The sequence below is a fragment of the Herpailurus yagouaroundi genome, unplaced genomic scaffold (assembly GCF_014898765.1).
Source record: "Herpailurus yagouaroundi ecotype Mexico unplaced genomic scaffold, PumYag 203, whole genome shotgun sequence".
NCBI classification, from domain to species: domain Eukaryota; kingdom Metazoa; phylum Chordata; class Mammalia; order Carnivora; family Felidae; genus Herpailurus; species Herpailurus yagouaroundi.
In genome coordinates, this window is record NW_024412434.1 from 5,203,995 (window position 1) to 5,230,483 (window position 26,489).

Below are 26,489 nucleotides of genomic sequence, written 5' to 3' on the forward strand. Positions count from 1 at the left end.
GAGCGTTTTCTCTCAACGTTTCCCACTTCATGTTTACAAAGTGCTTACGCCCACTTGGCAGGCAACAACCTCGCCAGCCCGAGTCCCTCAGCCAGTCCCTCGGACCGCCCCCCTCCTCCCGGATCCACCTCAGCCGATTCACCCGGCGCCCGCCCGGGTCGTCACGTGAGCCCCGCCCCGCCCCCTGCCATCACGTGAGCCGCCAGCCCCGCCCCGCCCCCGCGCCGGCGCGCTCCGACGTGCCCTGGAACTTACCCTCCCTCGGAGACCAGCCTGCGGGGACGGGCTGGCCGCGGCCGCCGCGGTGTGAGCGCCCTTCGGGCTCGCCTAGGCGTCCTGCAGACCCCGTGCTAGTACAAGAGGGAGCTGCCTCCCGCGAGGCCGCCGTCCTCTCGGTAAGGTGGGGGGCACAGGTTCCCGCGGACGGAGGGCAGGTTGGTGAGGTGCTGCACAAAGGCGTCCGCGGCCGGGGCTGTGCCCGCCGAGGGCGGCGGAGTTAGGGGGAGGTGTGTGCGGGAGGCGCGTCGGCGCCGAGGTGAGCGCGAGGTGCGGTCGGGAGCGTCGCGGAGGGGGCGCGGCGCGGGGCGCGAGGTTGGCGCAGGGGGCAGGGGGGCCGTGGCCAGCCCATTGGCTGACGTGGGCGAGAGGGTTTAAATGGCTCTAAAGTTGTGGCTCCTCTGCCCCCCGGGTTTCCTGACTTCCTGTGTGAGGGCAGCGCCCGCCCGCCCCGCCCCTAGGAAGGAGGGCGTCGGGGTGTGTGTGTGTGTGTCTGTGTGTGTAAGAGGCAGGCTGGTGCCGCCCTCCTTCCTCGCCTTCTGCAGCTGCGTGTGCCCGCTCTCTAATTGCTGTGGGGTGTGCAAACCTCCGCCCATCCAGGCAGCCCACCTGGGGCCTCCCCTCGACTGCTGACCTTAAACTGGGCACTTTGGTCTCCGCAGTCTTTAGAGGTGCTCCGTCCCTGTTGAATGGGCACTTGCTACTCTAGCTCTTCTGGGAGCAATCTCCTCAAAGTCCTTGAATTTAAAAAAAAAAAAAAAATGCTCCTTATGAGCGTGCTGCCCTCCTGCCGTTTCAACGCAGTTGATTGTCTTCCAAGAATGGCTGTCCTTTAAGTGTTGGATCTTAAGTTACCGCAGACCCTCTGAGAAGAAATGTCCGCAGAGTCAGTATTACAGAAAAACTCAACGGCCTTCAGTTTTAGAGGCTTGCGATGTTTTCCTTCGACTGCAGCAGCGGTTATAAATGCATTTGCAAAGGCTAAAGCAAAATGTTTAAAGCATACCTTTAGGAAAGTTCTAATGCCGTTCCAAGTGAAGTGTTTATTATGGGTAAAGGCACCTAACGCTCGAATTGTTTTATGGTTAATTATGACCTATGAGCAGATTTTATTGAGCATTTATGCACATATTCCAAAGGGGAGGAAATGTGGAGGAAGGAGCAGCAAGCGAGGAGTCACTCGGCTTCTGGTTCAGATTCTGCCACCCCTTCTGAAGGTGAGACCTCGGAAGACTGTGTTACAGTGGAAGGTTGTTAAAAAGTATCTAGCCCCTGGCCACGCCTGTTTCCTACTGAAATGTTGGGAAATGGTGGCCTAGAGCTGTTATTTATTTGTCCATATCCAGTGTTCCTTCCCTGGTCTGTAGAAGGGTGTGTTACAGAATGGGTCATCTTTCTGTACATTTTCTGGTCTGAGTAGACATTCTGGCTGCTGGTGCTAGTATTTTTCTCTTTTTCTCTGTTTTGAAATGGCTTGGAAAGGTTTCAAAATAGGGATTTGGGAGCCCAGAGAAGTGCCTAAAAGCAGGCTGTGAAATTTTAACCCTGAGCAGTGCACCGTGAAGAGCCAGACAAGCCCGATGCACATGTGGGACCCGCGGTTGCATGTAGCTCCGCGGCTCTGGAGGGGTTTGTGCTTGGGGGAAAAAATGAAGTGTGATGAACAGATTATGTGTTTGTGTATGTGTATGTCCAGGATTTGTTGATAGGATTCTGTTCAACTTTATCCACCATAAAAGTTGGAAAAGATTGCTAACGCACTAATTCTTGATATAATGCCATTTGTAAAGATTATTCATATATAGACAATAACTTACATATTTTTATTTTTTACTTACTGTACTAGTTGTGAGGCACAAGTGAAAACGTGTACTATAAATGCTGTAGAAAAACAGCGTATTATTTGCAGTTAATCACTTGGTTTTCATTTCATTAATTAGAAAGTATCTGTTGGGTGCTTTTTTTTTGGTAAATAGGTGGATAGACAGTGGGCTTTACAAACTTAAGTACTTGAAGTTATGAAGTTGACATTCCTGAGAAAAAGAGGGTAATAAAATGTTTAAATTGATTGAAATAAAGCAGTGAATATAGTGAGGTATAAGTGGTAGTACCGATATTTTGCTTATCTGAGAAAATTGGTACTAAGAAAAGGTAACTTAAGGTGAATCTGGCCCAAATGGGCATTACAGTTTTCTAATAGTGGGAGAGAAAAGTGAAATTAAACTTTTATTTTATCTCATATTTAACATTTTTAGTTTTAATTGCAAATATGCAGTGTTTTGTGGATTGAATCATACCTGAAAAGGTATGATTATCACATACCATCATTTTACTTCAAATCATGCTTTTCAAATCTCTTTTGAGGAACCCATTGGGCCACTATCTTTGTGGTTTTTCTTTTCTTCTGTTGTTAACTGGTCTAAGTATGATACATCCTCAATTGTGGACGGCTTTGCTGTGATTCAGCCATTTTCCATTTACTTTCATTGACTTAAATATTTTGCAGTTTCAGTTTGCAGTTCATTAGCTTTTTATTTGAACCAAACTGCCAAATGCTGACATCTCTAAGCACCCCTCCCTTGTTGATAATTAGTGTTTCTCAAACTTTAATGTGCATGGGAATCACCTGAACTTCTAACAATCCCCCAGGTGATAGATACCCTTGCTGCTCTTCTGCCCAGGCCACACAAACTATTGTCCAAAAGAAATGTAATACCAGTCACCTGTGTATTTAATGTAATGTAATTTAGATTAATGTAAGTAATCTCTACACCCAACATGGGTCTTGAACTCACAACCACGAGATCAAAAGTTTCATGCTGCTGCAGCTGAGCCAGCCAGTCAGGCGCACCTCACCTGTGTAATTTTAAAACTTTTAGTAGTCACATGATAAAAAGTTAAAAAAAAAGGGGAGAACCCAAGTGGAATAAATTTTACCATATCATGTAATCCACATGGTTCTTTTATTTAGACTAAGTGTTCAAATCCTATGTGTATTTTACACATCCAACACATCTCAATTTAGATTAGCCACACTTAAAGTGCTCAGTAGCCACATTTGGCTAGTGGCTCCTGCATCGGACATCACTTCTGGAGTCTAGAACCTAGACCACTGCTCTTCTAAGTGTATTTTTACATTAGCCCCATCAGCATCCTTTGGGAACTTGATAGGAATGCAGATTTGGGGGCCTCACCTCATACTGCTCTCTTTATATTGTCTGGGTTTCAGTAACTTGTGTTTAAAAAAATTTTTTTTAATGTTTATTACTTATTTTTGAGGGAGGGGAGGGGCAGAGAGAGAGGGAGACACAGGATTCAAAGCAGGCTTCTTCTGGCTCCCAGCTGTCAGGACAGAGCCCAACATGGTACTCGATCCCATGAACCATTTAAACCATGATCTTACCATGATCACAACCTGAGCCAGAGTCAGATGCCCAACCAACTTAGCCACCCAGGCTCCCCAGTAACTTGTGTTTTAAAAGCTACAGGATGTGGGGCGCCTGGGTGGCTCGGTAGGTTAAGTGTCTGACTTCTGTTCAGGTCATGATCTCACGGTGCATGGGCTCGAGCCCTGCGTCTGGCTGTGTGCTGACTGCTCAGAGCCTGGAGCCTGCTTTGAGTTCTGTGTCTCCCTCTGTCTCTGCCCTTTCTGCTCCTTCCTTGCTCATGCTCTGTCTCACTCCCTCAAAACTAAACATTAAAAATATCTTAAAAAAGAAAAAAGCTACAGGATATGATCACAAAATGTTTATGTGGTATTCTGAATGGAATTCTAGAGCAGAAGAAATCCATTAGGGGAAAACTAAGGAAATCTGAACAGAGCATGGTTATTGTGTCAGTGACAAATGTACCATACATACATATATAAGATGTTAAAGGTAGAGGAGACTGTATACAGGGTATATGGGAACTCTCTGTTTATCTTTGCAATAATTCTGTAAATGTAGAACTCATCTAAAAAAGTTTTTATTAAATGTTTATTTTTGAGATAGAGAACATGAGTGGGGGAGGGAGGGAGGGAGAGAGAGAGAGAGAGAAAAAGAGGATGAATCCCAAACAGGCCCTGCAGGGGGCTCAAAACCCATGAGCTGTGAGATCACGACCTGATCCAAAACCAAGAGTCAGACACTTAACCGACTGAGCCACCCAGGCACCCCGCAACTTTTGCATTTTTGAATAAGTGATTAGTGTGGATACTCTGTATCATGCCTTATAGTTGACAGACTGCTTTTTTCTCTTTCCATTCTCACAAGGATCTTTTGAGGTTTGTATTGTCTGTTTTACAGGTAAGTTAAGGTGCTCATAAATGGCAAATCCTAGATCTAAATTTCAGACCTCTAACCTTGATTTCTGTGCTTTTTTGCCACAGGAGAATTTAGAATACATTTTACGTTAGAGTGGTAGCTTTAAAAGTTTGTTGAAAATTACCACTATTTTGCTATATATTACTGGTTTGTTTAAAAAAATCAGTTTTGTATACATTAACATATAATAATATTTAACAGTAGAAGTGAACTATAGATACATGCAACTACATGGATGAATCTCAAAAGCATTGTTCTAAGTGAAATAAGCCAGATGTAGAAGGCTACATACAGTATGATTCGTGGGTTCTTTTCTTTCACCACTTTGTTTCCTTTAGTGAACAGTGATTAATGTGATGGTCTGTATCAAGCTTTATAGTTTAAGTACTTTTTCACATTTTCTCTTTCCATTTTCACAAGGATGTCTCAAAGTTTGAGTATAGTTGACGCACAATGTTACATTAGGTTCAGGTGTACAACATAGTGTTTTGAAAAGTTATATGTTATACTCTGCTCACCCACAAGTGTCGCTACCATCTGTCACCATACAGCACTATTACTGTAGCATTGACTATATTCGTCGTGCTTTGCCTTTTAATTCCATGACCTATTCATTCCATAATTAGAAGCTTGTATCTCCCAGTCCCCTTCACCCATTTTGCCCATCCCCCTCCACTCCTCCTCCCTTCCCAGGATCTCTTAAGGTTTCCATTCTTTCCTATTTTACACATGGATGTACCACAGTTAGTCTAGGGTTTCATTAGTTGATAGGCCTTTTTTTTTAAATTTTTTAAATGTTTATTCATTTTTGAGAGAGAGCGAGAGCGAGAGACAGAGTGTGAATGGAGGTGGGGCAGAGAGAGAAGGACACAACAGGATCTGAAGCAGGCTCCAAACTCACGAACTGTGAGATAATGACCTAGGCTGAAGTCAGATGCTTAACCGACTGAGCCACCCAGGTGCCCCAGTTGATAGGCCTTTGAGTTGTTTCCAGTTTCTGGCACTTTATGAATAAAGCTGTTACGAATGTTGATGTAAGGCCTTTGTATGGACTTACGGTTTCACTTTTCTTGGGTAAATACCTAGAGGTATTGAAAAGGAATGGCTAGATCATATGGTAAATGTATACTTTATGAGAAACTGACAAAATGATTTCCAGAGTGTCTGTACCATTTTGCATTCCCATTAGCAGTGAATGAAAATTCCAGTTGCTAGTATTCTTACCATGCAAGATATCCTTTATATATACTTAAAGTCATTGTAGTATAGGAGAAAGTAGTATTTGGTGCTTTAAATTTGTATTATTAGAGGGTTTTTTAACAGGTTTATTGAGGTATAATTGCTGTCTAATAAACTGCATATATTTTAAATGTGTAACTTAATGAGTTTTGATGTATGTGTATATGTGTGTGTATATATATATGTATGTATATATATAACCTGTGAAACCATCACCACTATAAAGAACATGTTAATCTCCTCCCCACCCCCCCCACCCCCAAATTTTCTTGAGCTCAGGATAGTTCATTCCCTTGTTCTCTGGTCAATATTGATTTGTTTTCTGGGGCTTTAGATTCATTTCCATTTTCTAGAATTTTATGTAGACGGACCCATATAGTATGCAGTCTTTCTTGTCTGGATTTTTTTTCACTCAGCAAAATTATTGTGAGATCCAGTTTGTTGTGTGTATTAGTAGTTCGTTCCTTTTTGTTGCTAAGTGATATCCCATTGTGTGGATATACCACAATTTATCCATTCACCATTTTTTTTTAATGTTTGTTTATTTTTGAGGGGACAGAGTGCGAGTGGGGGATGGGCAGAGAGAGAGAGGAAGTCACAGAATTTGAAGCAGGCTCCAGGCTCTGAGCTGTCAGCACAGAGCCGGATGCAGGGCTCGAACCCGCAAACTGCGAGATCATGACCTGTGCCAAAGTCCAACTGACTGAGCCACCCAGGCGCCCCTATCCATTCACCTCTTGATGGACATTTGGATTGTTTCCAGTTTGGGGCTGTTACAAATAAAGCTGCTGTGAACATTTACACACAGGTCTTTGTGTGGACACCTGCTTTCATTTCTCTTGGGTAAATACCTAGCAGTAGAATCCCTGGGTCATATGGTAGATATATATTTAAATTTTTAAGAACCTCTCAGACTATTTCCAAATTTTACCATTTTAGAGGTCCACCAGCAGTGTTGAGTTCTGGTTGCTCCACATTCCAGAAAACAGTGGTATATGGTCAGTCTTTTAAATATTAGTCATTCTAATAAATGTGTAGTATTATTTCTTTGTGACTTTAATTTGCATTTCCCTAATAACCAAAGATGTTGGGCATCTTCTCATGGACTTATTTACCATCTGTATATCCTCTTTGGATAAGTATATCTTCTACTTATTTTTTATTGGGTTGTCTTTTTTTTTGTTTATTTATTTTGAGAGAGTTGGGGGACAGAGGGTGAGAGTGAGTGTGTGTGGGAGGGGGAGAGAGAGAGAGAGAGAGAGAGAGAGAGAGGGAGAGAGAGAGAGAGAATCCCAAGCAAGCTCCACACTGTCAGCTCAGAGCGTGATGTGGGGCTCAAACCTGTGAACTGTGAGATTATGATCTGAGCTGAGATCAAGAGTTGGACACCTAACCTCCTGAGCCACCCAGGCATTCAGAGTATTTATTGGGTTGTCTTATTGACTTGAATAGTTCTGTATATATTTAAATGTGAGTCCTTTCTTGGAGATAAGTTTGTATGTATGTTCATGAGGGATGTTAGGTCTTTAGTTTTTCTTACAATGTCTTTGTCTGGTTTTGGTATGAGGATAATGTTGACCTGATAGAATGAATTGGGATGTTTTTTCTCTGTTGCAATTTTCTTCAAAAGGTTTGTGTAGAATTGGTATTATCTTCCTTATATTTTTGGTAAAATTCTCTAGTGAAGCCATCTGGGCTAGGACTTTGTGGGAAGATTTTTAAAGAGATGTCAATTTATTTAACAGATACAGGGCTTTTTAGGTTATCGAGCCTCGGCAATTTGTCTTTCAGGAAATTTGTCTGGTTCATCTAAGTTGTTGGATTTATTGGGTTAAAGTTGTTCATAGTATTATCTTACTTTTGATGCCTTTAAAGCTGTAGTTGTGTTCCCTGTCTGAATGCCTGATATTGGTAATTCATGGTTTTCCCCCTTGTGTTCTGGATCAATTTGACTAGAGGGTTATTAGTACTACTGATCTTTAAGAACCAGCTTCTGATTTCATCTAACACTTTTCTGTTTTCTCTCTCAGTGATTTCTGCTCTGATCTTTATCATGTGATATCTTCTGCCTATTTGCTGTTTAATTTGCTTGATGTTCATCTTGTAGTTTCTCAGAGGGGAAGTGTACATCATTGATTTGAGACTTTTTTCGTTTCTAATATGGCCATTTAGTGCTATAAATTTTCTCTGAGCACTACTTTAGCTGCATCCCAAAAGTTTTGAGATGTCATGTTTTCATTTTTATTCAGTTTAGATTTCCTGTTTGATTTCTTCTTTGACTTCTGAGTTATTTCGAAGTGTGTTGTTTAGATTCCAACAACAAATTTGCAGCTAAGTTTTTGTTAATTTATAACTCAATTCATTTGTTAGAGAATATACTTAGTATGATTTTAGTCCTTTGAAATTTATTGAGATTTGTTTCATGGCCCAGGAACAATTTGTTTCAGGCTGCAGAAAATCTTTGTTTGTAGGAAACTACTGAACTGGCTGCACTGTTTTTAGTATTTCCATTAGCACTGTGTGTCGGATTCAGTTGTTGGTAGACTTATCAGCATTTTGTATTGTCTTTAATTTTTGAAAATAACTTTATTGTGGTTGGTGTGTAGTAATAATCTTGTTTTGGTTTAATTTGCATGTTTGGATTTTCAATGTTTTGTAAAATAACTTAAATCTGAATAAAAATTAAGAATCATAGTGTGCTTTCTTTTTTCAATCTGAGGGATTGGTAGTAGTAATAATTCATCATTTGTATGCCACGTAAGTGCTACTTTCAGTTTTCTAAAAGTTTGAATGTGTTTTTGCCTTTTAAAATTTACTTTGAAAGCGTATCTGTAAAAGCTATGTGAGGATTTTAGTGACTTTTGTGGTTTGGGGGTAGGCAGGTGTAAGGTGATTTAAATTGTATTCTGCAATGACTATTGTGGTAATATATACACAGTAGTATTTTATGTATGTACCACATTTTGTTTAGGCATTTATCTGTCCACAGACATTTGGTTTTTCTTTCCATCTTTTGGCTATTGTGATTAGTGCTGCTGTTAACATGGGTGTACATATATGTTTACAAGTCCCTGCTTTTGGATGTATACCCGGAAGTGGAATTGCTGGATGTTTTAAAAAACCACCATACTGTTTACCCCGGTGCTGCTACTGTTTTGCACTTCTACGAGCAGTGCAAAGAATTGCAATTTCTCCACATCCTCACCAGCACTTGTTATTTTGGGGTTTTTTTGGTTGTTGTGGTTTGATTTCCATTTCCCTAATGATTAGTGATATTGAGCATCTTTCCATGTTCTTTTTTTTTTTTTTTTTTTTAAACATTTATTTTTGAGAGACAGAGAGAGAGTGTTAGCCGGGGAGGGGCAGAGGGAGAGGGAGACACAGAATCTGAAGTAGGCTCCAGGCTCAGAGCTGTCAGTGCAGGGCCTGATGTGGGCCTTGAAATCACAAACTGTGAGATCATGACCTGAGTTGAAGTTGGGAGCTTAACCGACTACGCCACCCAGGCGCCCCCATCTTTCCTTGTTATTGGCCACTTGTGTTCTCTTCTTTGGAAAAATATCTATTCAAGTCCTTTGCCAACAATGGCTCTTATCATGATGTTAATTTGGAGTAGGTTGGTATAATGTAAGCATTAAACAGAATAGTTTTTTCTTTTTTGAAAAGTTACTGAGGTCTGACTAGAGCTTTGCAATGGCCAGATGTTAATAATCACTATTCTTGTATTTGCCTTTGTTTTGTAGATTGTATATTTTTTTAAAGCACAGGATTTGGTAAACATTTGAAAGTAGTTGAATGTAAATAGTCATTTCAAAGATTTTAAGAGGGTAATGTGTATAGTTTTGGAGGAATATCTGAATGGGTTGGGGGAGAGGGTGGTTAATACCGAGGTAACCAATAGAATTGTGAAGTGAATGAAGTTTTTCTTCTAGAGTAAATTATTAGAGGATTAGAAATCCTATTAAACTTTGTAAAGACCAAGGTTATGATTTTTTCTTTTTTTAAGTTTATTTTGAGAGAAAGCGAGAGAGTGAGGGAGAGTGAACAAGGGAGGAGCAGAGAGAGGGAGAAAGAGGACCTGAAGTAGGCTCCGTGCTGTCAGCACAGAGCCCAACTTGTGGCTGGATCTCACAAACCACGAGATCATGACCTGAGTAGAAAGTAAGAGTTGGACACTTAAACTGACTGAGCCACCCTGGTGCCCTGATATTCTTATTAATATATGACAATTTGTGTAATGATATGGACTGAGATCATGAGCATGGATGCTTCCCCAAAGGAAAATCAAGGTGTTGTTACTATAAGGGGGGACAGGTTTGATGCCACCAAGGCAAGATCAAATTTATGTGACCTGTAAAAAAGGTTACTTTCTTTTTTTTTAATTAAAAATGGTTATTATAGAAATTTCTTAATAAGAAATTAAAATATGGGGCTCAGGTGTTGAGAGTATAGAAGGAAGAATCCATTGTTTGGAGTGCATTCAGAAAGAAGTAATAAGAAAGCTGAAAAATACAGAAGCAGAATTGATTATTGTAGAAGGGTGGTTTTAAAGGTTAACATGGAGCCAGTATCCATATAGGTAGCTTATGAAATAGAATCTGAAGGAAGAGGAAGTTAACCTATTGGCTCAAGAAAATTTTTTGATCCTTAGACTTTTTACTAGGTCTGAGTTTGTTTTTTTTAACCTTATAGGCTGTCTTCTGGTGTGTGCAAATGGATCTGAAAGGATTAAATTCTAGTTTAATCCTTTTTGGTTTGAAAGGGCTTGATCAGGATGGTTTACTGAAGTACTGAGTGTGTGAAATTTTTAATACAGTAGGCTCCTCACTTTCTGCTCTGTCATATATCAGCTGGATCAGTACTCTCCACATATAAGAGATTATTTTAGAATGATTTTGAACCCTACTGCCTCTTAAGTAATTGTAATTTATATTTTGTTGAGAAAAACAGGCACTGTGATTCTCCATAAATGCAGTGTGTAAAAGTAAAGAATTACAGAAATGTGAGTTTTTATTTAAATTATTCAAATGTGGGGCAGCATAATGTAAGATTTTTTTTTATTTTTATTTTTGAGAGAGAGCTCCATGAGTGGGGGAGGGGCAGAGAGAGAGGGAGACAGAGGATCTAAAGCAGGCTCTGTGCTGACAGCAGAGAGCCCAATGTGGGGCTCGAACTCAACGAACTGTGAGATCATGACCTGACATGAATTTGGACACTTAACCTACTGAGCCACCCAGGCCCCCCCTAAGATATTTTAATATGAATATGCAATGTGCGCCATATCACTTTGAATTATAGTTTAAGAAGACAGTAGTTTAATAATAAGCATTAAAAAAATGGTCAGCATTTAAATCTAAGGACTAGATAGTCCTTAAAAAAAAAGTAAATATAGTCCTTAAAATCCAGAGGGGGAAGGGTCACTATGGCACTACAAGGAGCTTGGGGCTCATCTTGTATATTTTCTGCCCCAGTCCTTGAATCAGTCGTCTCTCCAAAGAGCCTTGTTTCCTTTATTTGGAGAATGGTATTAGAAACCATATCTGGATGTTAGGTGTACTTGTTGCTGTTAGGTATCATTTTTACTGACAGCAAAATGTGTATACTAAGCAATATATAGATACATATCTGTAGTATTTCCTTATAAAATCACCTTTATTTTTGTTGTTATTGTTCTGTTTATTTATTTTTATTATTTTAGTTTATTTATTCTCATATTAGCTAACATAACAGTGTAGTCTTGGCTTCAGGAGTAGATTCCAGCGATTCATCACTTACATACAACACCCAGTGCTCATCCCAACAAGTGTCCTCCTTAATGCCCCTCACCCATTTTCTCCACCCCCATCAACCCTCAGTTTGTTCTCAGTATTTAAGAGTCTCTTACGGTTTGCCTCCCTCTCTGTTTTTATCTTACTTTTCCTACCTGTCCTCTACGATCATCTGTTAAGTTTCACATATGAGTGAAATCATATGGTATTGATTGATTTATTTTGCTTAGCATAATACCCTCCAGTTCCATCCACATTGTTGCAAATGGTAAGGTTTCGTTCTTTTTTTTATCACCAAGTAGTATTCCATTGTATGTATAAACCGCATCTTCTTTATCCATTCATCTGTTGATGGACATTTGGGCTCTTTCCATAATTTGGCTATTGTTGATAGCACTGCTATAAACATTGGGGTTCATGAGCCCCATTGAATCAGCATTTTTGTATCCTTTGGATAAATTTCTAGCGTGGTTGCTGGGTTGTAGGTTAATACTATTTTTAATTTTGTGAGGAACCTCTACACTGTGTGGCATTCCCACCAACAGTGCAAGAGGGTTCCCCTTTCTCCATATCCTTGCCAACATCTGTTGTTTCCTGAGTTGTTAATTTTAGCCATTTGATGGATGTGAGGTGGTATCTCAGTGTGGTTTTGATCTCTGTTTCCCTGATGATGAGTGATGTTGAGCATCTTTTCATGTGTCTGTTTGCCATCTGGATGTCTTCTTTGGAAAAGTGTCTATTCATGTTTTCTGTCCATTACAGAATCACCTTTGTTATTTTATCTGTAGTAAGCTAAAAATGAGTTCGTATTGATATTTCCAAGTTTAATCTGTGGATAATTCTAGTCTTTTCCCCATGATTATAAATTTCCACTCCATCACTGAGAAACCTGGTTCCTATCATCCATATTCCATTTAATTAATTATTTCGTTACAATACACAAATATGGCTGTATCAGAATTTTTGACTTGTACCCCCGTGGGATGTTTTTTATCAAGCTAGAATACAGTATTTATGTTCAATTCCTTTGCCTATATTCTTACAAACTTCACTTATTTTCAAAATAAGTTAGATCAGCATCCTCTTCCACCCTCCATCCATTCAGTGAGGTTGTTCCATGCATTTGTCATACTATTAGACTATCTTGTCTTAATCTGCTTTCCTGGGAAATCCTGGCATTCCTCCAACTGCCTAAATGAATTTTTAAAATTTGCATACATTAAAGTTCATTATTTGTGTTATAAAGATTAATGGCTTTTGACGTGTACATTTTCTTACACCCACCATTACAGTATCATACAAAATAGTTTTATTGACCTAAAAGAATCCCCTGTGCTTCGCTTGTGGAACCCTCCGTCTCCTCCTCCCGTCCCTGGCAATTACTGTCTGTATGGTTTTGACTTTCCCAGAACGTGATATAATTGAAGTCATTCAGTGTGTAGCATTTTCAGACTGGCCTCTTTCGCTTTGCCAAATATATTTAAGATTAGTTTGTATCTTTTCTTAGCTTGATACCTTATTTTTATCACTGAAGAATATTCCATTGTGTGGATGTCTCACACATAGTTGGTTTATCCTTTGTCCTATTGAAGGATTTCTTTGTTGCTTCCGGGTTTTGGCAGTGATACATAAAGCTGCTGTAAACATTTGCCTGCAGGACTTTTTGTGGACATAAGGTTTCAACTTATTTGGGTAAATACCTTGGAGTGTGATTGCTAGATCGTATGGCAAGACTATGTTTAGCTTTGTAAGAAACTGCTAAGCTGTCTTCAAAGTAGCTGAACCATTTTGCATTCCTACCAGCAGTGAATGAAAGTTCCTGTTGCTCTACATCCTCACTAGCTCTTGTGTTGTCAGCTTTTTTTGGATTGTAGCTATTGTAAGAGGTGTGCTGTGGTGTCTTGTTTTAATTTGTAATTCCCTAATGGCGTGATGAGCACTTTTTCATGTGCTTATTTGTCATTTGTCTGTTTTTTTTCATGATTTGTCTTTTCAGATTCTTTTTCCATTTAAAATGTTAGGTTCTTTTTATTGACTTTTAAGAATTCTTTGTATATTTTGGACACCAGTCCTTAATCAGGTATGTATTTTGAAAATATTTTCTCCTTGTGTGTGGTTTGTGTTTTCATTCTTTTCGCAGTGTCTGCCACAAAGGAGTTCTTAATTTTAATAAACTCCTATTTTTTTTCTTTCATGGATTGTATATTTGGTTGTATAACTAAAACTCATTGTAAACCCCAATATCATATTTCTTCCCTTTTAAATTAGAGTATTTTCTCCATTCTTGTAACAATCCAAGAAGTTATTACGTCCACCCTTATTTCTGACTAAGACTTTATGGCACGAATCATTCTAAAATACCCTATGCAAATGTAATTTTTAGTAAAAAATGCTTGCTTCCTCAAATGCTTTGTTGTTTCCTCATTTTTGTTTCAGATTTAAATCTCAGTTTTTAAATTTCTTTTACTACTCTATGTTTGTGTTCTCTCCTGCTTTCCAGTTACCCAAATATTTCCTGTATCCTTCTTCTGTCCCTGTTTTTGCTATTTCTTCATGGTCAATGTAGTTGATAATATTAATCACTATATTTTTCTTCTCTTCTTTAGGCCTAAAGAAATGTCTTACATCCTACACGTTTTTATTATTAGAAAACAGGTGTCATGCATTGTGAAAAACTCTAAGTGCCTGATAAGTGGCCTATGATTTTTTGTTGTGCAAGTGTACAATTTTTTAAAAAAATTATTTGCTGGTATAATTCTTTATGCTAGAACTTAATGCTGGAATTGTTCTTAACTATTTTATTGTGCTCATTATGTTTAACTGATTTCTTCAGTAGAGGCCTGTTTACGAATTGTTCATTTTATTTATTTTTAATTTTTTAGGGGGATTATTCATTTTAAACAAGTACTTTTAAAACTATGTGGAGGGCTGGGGCGCCTGGGTGGCGCAGTCGGTTAAGCGTCCGACTTCAGCCAGGTCACGATCTCGCGGTCCGTGAGTTCGAGCCCCGCGTCGGGCTCTGGACTGACAGCTCAGAGCCTGGAGCCTGTTTCCGATTCTGTGTCTCCCTCTCTCTCTGCCCCTCCCCCGTTCATGCTCTGTCTCTCTCTGTCCCCAAAATAAATAAACGTTGAAAAAAAAAATTAAAAAAAAAAAAAAAAAAAACTATGTGGAGGGCTTCATGTCAAAAAAAGTGGCCTAAATTGTACTTTTTAAGTTGGTTAATATTTACTTATATTTTTAAATGTTTTTTTTAAATTTTTTTAAATGTTTATTTGTTTCTGAGACAGAGAGACAGAGCATGAGTGGGGGAGGGGCAGAGAGAGAGGGAGACACAGAATCTGAAGCAGGCTCCAGGCTCTGAGCTGTCAGCACAGAGCCCGACGCAGGGCTTGAACTCACAAACCATAAGATCATGACCTGAGTGGAAGTAGGACGCTTAACCGACTGAGCCACTCAGGCGCCCCTGGTTTCTTTTTTTTTTTTAATGTTTGTTTCTTTTTGATAGAATGAGAGAGAGACAGAGCATGTGCAGAGGAGGGGCAGAGAGAGGGAGACACTTTGAATCAGAAGTGGGCTCCAGGCTCTGAGCTGTCAGCACACAGCCTGACGTGGGGCTCAAACTCATGAACCGCGAGATCATGACATGAGCCAAAGTCAGATGCTTAACCGACTGAGCCACCCAGGTGCTCCAAAGTTGGTTAATATTTATGCACGTGAGGCTATATTAATATTTTGTTGCTCATGGCATTACAATTGCTATACTCATTGTACATATATGTATTAGATTTAAATTGTAGACTCATCCCCCTAAAATTATAGACTCATTAATTATGGATGCATTTACTGTATTTCTGTTAAGATTGTGTTCATTTGTTTACTTTTTTGATATACCTAGTAAAGATACCATGCTGAGAGATGTAGTTGATTAAAACAGATGTCCTGGGGGAGGAAGATAACATGTGCTGAGCTGTGTAATTTGCCGTGGGAAAGAAAATGAGGGGGAAAAAAAGGCAGACAGAAAGGAGGAGGCTATTAGACTTTAAAATAGCATGGTAGAAAGTTCTGAAGCTGACGTGGAAGAAGAGAAGTAAAAGATGTAAGGAGTTGTGTATATCTGTTCTTGTTGAAACATGAGTTAGAAAACTGGTAAGAGTCATGGAAAGCCTACATGGGTGGTGTTGAAACTGCCGAGTAAAGCAGTGGTTGGTACTGGGTCAGTAGATACGCAAAAACTTTATATATATTGGTGGTTGGGTACTTAGTTTTAAGGTGTGCGTGTGATGAGTGTGGATGGGGGAGTGTGGTGATGAGTACAGAATGTATTTCAGTTCGAGGAGAGCTGTGCTCAGAGCATTATAGTTGGATGAGTAAGATTCTAATCAAAATACTTGAGAGGATAAAATAGCAGGATAAACAGTGCTTAACCTATCTAAAGAGAAGAATCCACAAGTTTGGAGAGTAGAGAAAAAGATAAATGTTTGTTTTAATATAGCTTATGTTTTTAAATAAAATTAGGCAATATAATATACTTGCAGATGATTTTCACTTAGATCTCGGTTTTTAGAGCTACCCCATAATTATTTTAATTTTCTCTGAATCCATAACTTAAAATAAGGCTTTCTTCTTTTTTATTTTATGTAACTTTTCCTAGACCTTGGGTTGTGATACATAATTCCTGCTATGTGACTTTCTAGAGGTTTATAATTTTAATAGTCTCTCTTAGGGGCTTCCCAGTTTCATTCCCCACCTCACCACCCCAGTATTATAACTAGAAAACTATGTCAGCTCCATTTCCCCTATTCTTATCCCATGTGTCTACTCCTGTTCATGTTGTCTGCCTTAATATCCAATTTCTTTTTCTATGTAGAAGTCTTTTGGCTACTTCTCCATCTTCTTTGTCCTCCCAGTCTCATTTTTTTTTAAACTTTAGATTGCATGTCTCATGTTGAACATAGTGAACTGACTACTTCATCTTTCTCTCTAACTTCTTCATATTTATCTTTGTAGTCACAGGGCAGGGTGTAGTCATAAAGCCTGGCAGTGAAAGGGACTGAGCATGGATTGGCTTTTAACCTATTGTTGGTCCCCACTGACCAGCCTCTCTCCTACTAGCGTGACATACAGTGTTCTTGTTATTCTTCATACTTTCCTTTTCTTCATTGCTGTGGATAAATACCTGACTGCTTATGGTATGTATGAGCTTAGAGGTGTTGCTTAAGTTACTTTATTACTTCCTGGAAAGCAAAAGAAAAAAAAAATCACCTGAGGAGAAGTATTTCAGTATGGAATTTTAAAAAGTTGTAGTGAAAAACTTTTATGTAGGTAAAAGGATTAAAGCACATACTAATGTCCTGGTAACGCATGAAAGTAAAGGCTGAACATTTGGAAGGTTAGACTTTCTATTTACCGCTATTGGAAAGACCATGCAGATCTGGTGGGGCTCGGGTGGGATAGAGATAGAAAGTAGATTTTGCATGTTGTAAGTTTTAGTTACCTACTAGAATACCAAGTGGATTTTGTTGTTGTGGTCCAATAATCTCTTTTGATCTAGAAGACTCTTCCTCCCTTATTCATTTTTCCATGAAATTGTATTTCTTGAAGGGTTCAGGTCTGTTATCTAATAGAATGTCTTATACTTTGGAATTAATTGTTTCTTAACAATTAACAAGATTTAACATGTTTTTGACAAGAATATAACTTAGGCAACATTGTGTACATCACATTAGGAGGCATATATCATCAAGGTTGTCCCACTCTTGGTGTTACTGCATTTGATCACTTGGTTAAGCTCATGACTGCCAGATTTCTCTGTTGTAAAGGTGTATTCGTCTATTTATAATTAGTAAGTAATCTGTGGGGAAACATGTTAGGACTCCCAATAGCTTGGAGTGTTTGTTGTCATTCTCTTTATCCATTCAGTACAATAAACTTGAAAACCAGTTCTGTCATTTTAACAATTTTACAAAGGCTGCTTTCATATTATTAAAAATTTTAAAAGATATTTGTTAGAATAAAAATAAGGGGCAGAAATGAAATTGAAACCATGTGAAAGTGAAATAGGAGGGGCAGTGGTGAAGCATACCTTGTATTTGTCCACGTTTGGAGGATGGTGCGGAACAGTCTTGAGATATAAAATTGTACTGTTTCATAGAGCTGTTATAAAAATATGAGCAACACATCACAGCTATTCTAAATCATGAACAATATTATTAGCCTTCTTAAAGCAATCCTGGTTAAAGTTAATGAACTTTATTATTTTTTTATAGGTTTAAATGAAATACTGGATATTTATTTCTTCCTTTAAGGTAAGTTTTTTATTTTTAATCTTTTTCAAAATATTATTAAATTTGTTATCCAAGTACTTTGTCCAGAAAGTAAAAGTTTTAGTTACTGAAGTTGTGTCACTAATTTATCATCTGGACTTATGGGCTTTATCTATTACAGAGAAGAAAAATGTCCTCAAGGAAATGATTGTTACTGTACATACAGCACCCAGTAATACTATGCCCAGCATTTGGGTGCTGAAGAGAATTGGTAGGTTATCATGGGACCTTAGGTTTACACATTTGTGGTGTATCTCGGTATTCAGAATTGCTTAGCTTTGCCTTAGGATCCTTGAGCCTTGGGTTAATATTAGTTTCCTAGGGCTGCAATAACAAAGTGCCACACACTGGGTGGCTTAAAACAATAGAAACTTATTCTCTCCCAGTTCTGGAGGCTAGATGTCCCAAATAAAGGCAGGGTTGTCCTCCATTTGTGAAGGCTTTAGCAAAGACTCTTTCTTTGCCTCTATCTTCTGGTAGCTGCTGGGTGTCCTTGGGGTTCCTTGCTTATAGCTGCTTCACTCCATTTTCTGCCTCTGACTTCATGTAGTTTTTCCTCTATGTGTTTCCTTTCTCTGCCTCCAGATCCCCCTCTCCTTATAAAAACACCAGTCATTGGATTTTGGTCCTACCCTAATGACATATAACCTCATCTTAAATTGATTACATCTGCAAAGATCCTATTTCCAAATAAGGTCACATTCATAGGTCCTGGGTTTATGACTTAAACATACCTTTTTTGGGGAACACAGTTCATCCTACAGCAGTTGGTACTTGAGTTGTAGTAATATCGAGATGCTGTGATCACTTTGAAGCTTGAATACTGTATTCTATGAAGTACTAAAGTATTTTGGAATTGATATAGAAATAAAAGTGAATCCCTAGATTTCTCAAGCCAAGTTAGAACACATTCTGCAACAGACTTTGAGTGGTAGAGGGGGTAAGAATTTTTAACATTTATAAATAAAAAGATCGGGAGCACCTGGACAGGCTCAGTCTGACTCGATTTTTGGCTCGGGTCATGATCCCAGAGTCATGGAATGGAGCCCCACTTCGGGTTTTGTGCTATGCATGGAGCCTGCTTAAGAGTCTTTCCCTCTCCCACCCCTTCCTCTCCCCCTTCCCACCCACCCTACCAGCTCCTGCTCTCTGTCTCTCAAAAAAAAAAAAAAAAAATTATAAGACTGGTTATTTATTTCCATTTGTGGGATTCAGCCTGACAAGGATTGTGGCCCTCCTGAGGTACAACATGGAAACAAAGTAAACTAGGAGTTTTGTTTTCTTCATGTGCGTACTTCGTCTGGAAATAACAGTGTTCTCCTTTTTATCCATTTATGTTAGACGAAACTCATACAATTGGATAATTTTTTAAAGCACATTAATACTCTTGACCATTTTAGAAAATAGTACAGGGTTACTGAAATTCAGTTCCAGCTTCAAAGAAGGACTTAGATAAGTGAATCTAGCTCAGTTCTTGGCTCTTGGTAAGTGCCTAAGATGTGTTTGTTATTATTAGTGAGCCTTTCTAAGAAAGTGAAGGAGGTTTTAGGTAGTCATGAAAAGAAAGAAAATTCTCACCTCTTATTTATTATTATTTTTTTCTGTCTGGCTGGTTAGGATATTTACTGTTCCAGTAATTGGTTTGGTTTTGCTTATAAATGACTGGAAAATGTAGATTACAGTTAGAATGAATGTTTTTAATGTAGGAAAATACATATGATATTAGACACATGTTTACTTTTTGGAGGGTGAAGGTAATGTTTTTTAAAACTGTTCATTTATTTTGAGAAGGAAAGAGTGCACTCCCATGTTAGCAGGGTAGGGGGCAGAGGGAGGGAGAGGGAGAGAATCCCAAGCAGGCTCTGTGCTGTCAGCACAGTCTGTCAGCTCATGAACCGTGAGATCATGACCTCAGCCAAAGTCAAGAGTCGAACGTGTAACCGACTGAGCCACCCAGGCGCCCTGGTAGTATTCTTTAAATACCTTGATTATATGATGCTTTTGGATAAATATTAAAAATCCAGGCTGTGTTAACTTTTTCTTTATTCTCTTCTTCCATTTAAATAAAAATAGCTGTATTAATCCAACAAGGCATAAAGCCATAATGTGGCATACCATCCTGTTTGAGAGGTGAACATTACTGAATAAAAATGGCTGACAGAAGTGGGAAGACTATTCCAGGACAAGTGTATATTGAAGTGGAATATGATTATGAATATGAAGCTAAGGACAGAAAGATCGTGATAAAACAAGGGGAACGATACATCTTGGTGAAAAAGACCAATGACGACTGGTGGCAAGTCAAACCAGATGAGAACTCCAAAGCATTTTATGTGCCAGCTCAGTATGTCAAGGAGGTCACCCGTAAAGCTCTCATGCCGCCTATTAAACAGGCAGTTGGACTGCCAAACAATTCTATGAAAATGATACAGAGTCTCCATCTTCAGAGGTCAACAGAAAATGTGAACAAATTGCCTGAGCTTTCGAGCTTCGGAAAGCCATCATCGTCTGTTCAAGGAACAGGTGTTATTCGTGATGCCAATCAGAATTTTGGACCCAACTATAATCCATGTCAGACTGTGAACCTAAGCCTGGACCTGACCCATAATAATGGAAAGTTTAACAGTGATTCACATTCTCCTAAAGTTTCTGGCCAGAATAGGACGCGCTTATTTGGTCACTTTCCCGGCCCGGAGTTCTTGGACATAGAGAAAAGTAGCTTCTCCCAGGAACAGTCTTGTGATTCAGCAGGAGAAGGCTCAGAAAGAGTACATCAGGATTCTGAATCTGGTGATGAACTTAGCAGCAGCTCCACTGAGCAGATAAGGGTAAGATGAAAAGTAGAATGATGGAGCACTTGTACTACCATAACAAAAATATTGCAGATTTTAATTAAAATCTTTGTAGGAGTTAGGCATTGTTCATTTTGCTTTGTTATTAGAATAGGTTCCATCCTGACTTAATGAGGTGGAGAATAGTGTAATAACTTGTAGAGTTCATAAAGGTTGGCCTTATGGTTTCCATAGTTCTCGTACCTTTGTGGGACTAGAGCTGCCTCAAGTGTGGAAAAGTTTTTTTTGGTCTTCTCTATTGATAATGCATAGGGTAGAAAGGATTTACTTACCCAGTGATATTTCTTTTATTAGACCAACTTTGTTTTCTAATTGTACTCATTTGGCTTATTTGTGATAAGTTTTCAGGTAATAGTGGGAATATGAGGAAAGGTGTCACTGGAATGTTAGCTGCTAACTCTTGTTCTTTAAAACTTGTTTATTAACCTCTAATATTTAAAAACTAGCTGACAAATGTTTGCCTTCATTCATGCACTTTGGTGTCTTAAGTGTTTAAATATACACACTTGTTTGCATGGAGCATTGGCCTGAAAAAGATTGTGTGTCAGTGATTTGATTTTTTTCCTCCTTATCCAACTTTATTTTGAGATTAGTTTATGCCAGTTTGTCAAGTAAAGTGAAATAAAATTAAAAGCAATTGCATGAAATCAAAACTTGAATGTATTTGGATAAGTCTAATTAAAAAAAATTTTTTTAAATGTTTTATTTATTTTTGAGAGAGAGAGAGAGAGAGATGGAACGAGTGGGGGAGGGACAGAGCGAGAGGGAGACACAGAATCTGAAGCAGGCTTCAGGCTTCAAGCTGTCAGCACAGAGCTTGATGCAGGGCTTGAACCCATGAACTGGGAGATTATGACCTGAGCTGAAGTTGTTTGCTTAACTGACTGAGCCACCCAGGTACCCTGGAGAAGTCTAATTTTAAGTGAAATTGTAAATTGATAAATTTTTGGTCTAAAGCTCTGTTGTAAGATTTATTCATCAAGTTAAGTCAGTAATTGTGAGGCTGGTCTTAGATGTGGTCTGACTCTGATGGAACTAGTTTGTTCTTACTATAGCTTTTAATTTTTTTGTGACATTTTGAATGGAAAAGGGAAGATTCTCTAGAAAAATTTCTCATGTTTGAGATCAGGGCAGTTAATGAAGTAGCACTGCCAGTTTACCATCATGTGTCTTAGGAGGCTTCTATTTCTTTAGTCTTTATGTGATACTTTGACATAGGATATACAGTGTTTCCTGGAATTTTTCTGTTCATAGCTTCTTTTTGAACTAGCGGGACTTAGGAAAGATGCGTTTTCTATTACTGATAGCCATCACAGTTCACGGTATGTTTTAAATTTATGTATCCCAACAATCCTGTGTTCTCTTCATTATGGTCATCTTAAATTCACTGCATGGAAGTTCATGGCTCCTGACCTCTCCTGAGCCCTTAACACTGCTTGGAAATCCTGCTAAATTTCTCTGAAAGGTCCTTTTCCTAACTGTTCATGACAAGTATTTCAAAACTTTATCATTTCTCTCATTCACCTGCTTTTCCCTGCTCTCTTAGGTCAAATAACTTTACCTTCTATTACCTTTTATTAGTCTGTAGCCTAAATAGAAGCTTTAGGATGGAAATGCTTCAGCTGTGGGGAGGATGTATTGCACAGCAGTTAATAGCACTGGCTTTAGATTTGGATCTGATTCCATACCACTTACCAGCTCTGCCATAATTGGGGCAAAGTGCTTAACCTCTGTGTCTCAGTTTCCTCATTTTTTTTTATTTTTCAACGTTTATTTATTTTTGGGACACAGAGAGACAGAGCATGAACGGGGGAGGGTCAGAGAGAGAGGGAGACACAGAATCGGAAACAGGCTCCAGGCTCTGAGCCATCAGCCCAGAGCCTGACGCGGGGCTCGAACTCACGGACCGCGAGATCGTGACCTGGCTGAAGTCGGACGCTTAACCGACTGCGCCACCCAGGCGCCCCAGTTTCCTCATTTTAAAATGGGGATCACAGGGTTGTTGAGGATTAAGTGGGCTACTATATCTAATATGCTTACAACTATGCTTTGCGTATAAGTACGTTATGTATCTATTGCTATTTAATAAATTCCTCCCAAGTCTAGTGGCTTAAAACTGTAACATCTTCTCAGAGTTTCTGTGGTCCATAACTCAGAAGCCGGTTAAATGACTGTTTTTTTCTTTTCAACGTTTATTTATTTTTTGGGACAGAGAGAGACAGAGCATGAACGGGGGAGGGGCAGAGAGACAGGGAGACACAGAATTGGAAACAGGCTCCAGGCTCTGAGCCATCAGCCCAGAGCCCGACGCGGGGCTCAAACTCATGGACCCCGAGATCGTGACCTAGCTGAAGTTGGACGCTTAACCGACTGCGCCACCCAGGCGCCCCTAAATGACTGGTTTTAAAGGCACAGGGTCTCATGAGGTTGTAGTCTTGTGAAGGCTTGGCTTGGGCTGGAGGAGCTGCCTCTAAAATGGTTCACTCACATGAAATTAGTTGGGCCTCTTCACAGGTGCTTTTGTTGTAGACCAGCTTTCCCTCAGAAGGAGCAGTCCAAGACAGAGCAAGGTAGAAGCTACATTGTCTTTTATGCCAGTCTTAGAAGTCATACACTGTCATTTCCTATTAATTACACATCTCACTTCTATTCTGTGTGGCAGGAGACCATAAAGGGTATGTGTATCAGGAGATGAGGATCATTGGGGTCCATGTTGGGGCTGGCTAGCATAGTAAGTATTCAGTAAAATAGAGCTGTTGTTGTTATTTCTATTATTATTTCCACCATCAAATCTATAGGTGCACCTGTATCAGCAGTCCCCTTTCCCCTTGTGTGGTGCAAGCATTGTCTCTCTTCTCCCCTCCATAGCTGCTAAATATTATGCAGCATTGTGCTCATGTGGTTGATTATTTACCATGTTTTCTCCCTCATTTAAATCTCATGTTTTTCACATTTTAGTAAAGCACTTCAATAATACCTTCCCCTCTGAGTATCACTTTATCACCCTTTTCTTTTATTGACAACTCCCGGGAAGAGTTGTATGTATTTGCTTCTCTGCATTTTGTTGTTTCTCATTCACTCCTTAACCTAGTAGGACTTCTAGCTCCACCATTCTACCTAAACTGCTTCTGCTAAAAGGTACTCAGGTAAATAAATTTACAGACAATTGAAAACATTCATACACAGCCAATGCCATCATCATGGTGAACAAGATTAATAATCATATGACAATTTAAAATAATCTTTTACTGAGGCAGAGCATACAATCAAGTGTGTAAATTGCAGCAGTCTTAAATGCACAGCTTTATGGATTTGACTTACGTGTACACCTCTATAACCTTGAGCTGCTCCCCTGCCCCTCATGTGTCTGCTAGGAGATTGTCATTTTTCTGACTTATAGTGTCATTGGTCAATCTGCTTTAATTAAACTTTTCATTTTGAGATGCTTGTAGATTCATAAAAGCAGTTGTAAGACATAATACAGAGAGATTCCCTTGTGTCCTCTATCCAGTTGCAAAACTATACTGTCCTATCACGATCAAGATATTGTCATTTGTTGGGCACCTGGGTGGCTCAGTTGGATGAGCGACTGACTTCGGCTCAGGTCATGATCTTGCAGTTTATGAGTTCCAGCTCCGCATCGGGCTCTGTGCTGATGGCTCAGAGCCTGGAGCCTGCCTCAGATTCTGTGTCTCCCTCTCTCTGCCCCATCCCTGCTCATGCTCTGTCTCTCAAAAATGAATAAACATTAAAAAAAAATTGTCATTTGTACAATCTAGATACTGAGCATTTCCATCACCACAAGGATCCTTTATATTGCCCTTTTATAACCACATCCTCTTTCCTCCCATCCCCATCCCTGCTTAACCCTGGTTACTACTAATTTGTTCTCCATCTTAATAATTTTGTCATTTCAAGAATATTATATAAATGGAATCATATGCTATATACCTTTTGAGGTTGGCTTTTTCATTGGGCGTAATTCTCTGGAGATTGATCTAGGTGACTGTATCAGTGTTTGCTGTTTTTGTTGTTGACAAGTATTCTGTGATATGGATGTACCACACTTTGTTTCACCATTAACCCATTGAAGAAAATCTAGGTTTCCAGTTTTCTGCTGTTGTAAACAAAGCTGCTATATATAAACATTTCTGCACAGGTTTTTGAGTGAACATAACTTTTTGTTTGTCTGGCATAAGTGCCCGTGAGTATTGCTCATGGTATGGTAGATGTGTGTTTAATTTTTTTTTTTAATTTTTTTTTCAACGTTTTTTATTTATTTTTGGGACAGAGAGAGACAGAGCATGAACGGGGGAGGGTCAGAGAGAGAGGGAGACACAGAATCGGAAACAGGCTCCAGGCTCCGAGCCATCAGCCCAGAGCCTGACGCGGGGCTCGAACTCACGGACCGCGAGATCGTGACCTGGCTGAAGTTGGACGCTTAACTGACTGCGCCACCCAGGCGCCCCATAATTTTTTAAAGAGACTGCTAAACTGTTTTCCAGAGTGGCTGTACCATTTATATTCCTACCAGCAATATATGTGATCCAGTTTCTCTGCATGCTCACTAGCATTTGATGTTGCACTGTTTTTTTGTTTTTGTTTTTTTTAGCCATTCTGAAAGGTGTGTAATAATATCTTGTGATTATAATTTGCATTTCTTAACAACTAATGATGTTGAACATCTTTTCATATGCTCATTTGCCATCAATAGATCCTTTTAATTGAAATGTCCTTCATATCTTTTGCCCATTTTTTAATTGGACTGTTTGTTTTTGTACTCTTGAGTGTAGAGAGTTCTTTATATTGTCTAGATACTAGTCATTTGCCAGATACATGCTTTGCAAATATTTTCTCCCAGTCTATAGTTTGTCTTTTTATACTCTTAACAGCATAGCTAGTCAGGGTTCTCCAGAGGGTGTGTGTGTGTATAAACTGCTTTTATATCTTTGTGAAAAATCAGTAGGCCATATTTGTATGGATCTATTTCTGGATCCTCTGTTGTGTTTCACTCATATATGTGTCTTTCCATACTCTAATATCAGACATCCTTGATTTTTTTTAATATTTAATTTTTATTTATTTTGAAAGAGGGTGAGTGGGGGAAGGGCAGAGAGGAAGAGAGAATCCCAAGCAGGCTCCACTCTGTCAGTGCAGAGCCCAATGTGGGGCTCAGACCCACAGAACTGCAAGATCATGACCCAAGTCGAAACCAAGAGTCAGATGCTTACCTGGCACCTCTCAGACATCGTTGATTACAGTAGCTATATAATATGACTTAAAATTGGTAGACTGATTCTTCCCAATTTGTTCTTCAAAATTGTTTTAGTTATTGTAGTAGGCTAAATGATATTCACCAGAGATACCAGATCCTAATCCCTGGAACATTTCTTTTTTAAGAAAAAGATCTTTATACAGATAAGATTAAGTTAAGGATTTTGAGATGAAGAAATTATCCTGGACCCTGCATGTAATCACAAATGTCCTTACAAGAGAAGAGCAGAGGGGGCATCACACACAAAGAAGAAGGCTATGTGAAGATGGAGCACAGAGAGATTTGAAGATGCTGGCCTTGAAGACATGAGTGATGTGGCCACAAGCCAAAGAATACTGGCAGCCACCGGAAGTTGGAAGAGGCAAAGAAAGCATTGTTTACTAGAGACTCTGGAGGAAGTGCAGCCCTGCCAGTTCCTTGATTTCAGCCTGGTGATACTGATTTTGGAC

General features: G+C 39.3%; 1 protein-coding gene across 5 annotated transcripts in view; it reads left to right on the plus strand.

Annotated features, from left to right (window-relative positions):
* The first annotated feature begins 226 nt into the window (after positions 1-226).
* ARHGAP12 (Rho GTPase activating protein 12) overlaps positions 227-26,489 on the plus strand; it is a 124,465-nt gene continuing 98,202 nt past the window's right edge. For 2 of the 5 annotated variants that reach the window (XM_040451039.1, XM_040451043.1), the window contains exons 1-3: positions 228-395; positions 17,857-17,895; positions 19,987-20,741. In XM_040451039.1, the coding sequence (XP_040306973.1) occupies positions 20,064-20,741 (678 nt within the window). In that variant the 5' untranslated portion in view covers positions 228-395; positions 17,857-17,895; positions 19,987-20,063. Of the gene's footprint in view, positions 396-17,856; positions 17,896-19,986; positions 20,742-26,489 lie in introns of all 5 variants that reach the window. The other 3 variants (XM_040451040.1, XM_040451041.1, XM_040451042.1) reach the window with 2 other exon arrangements.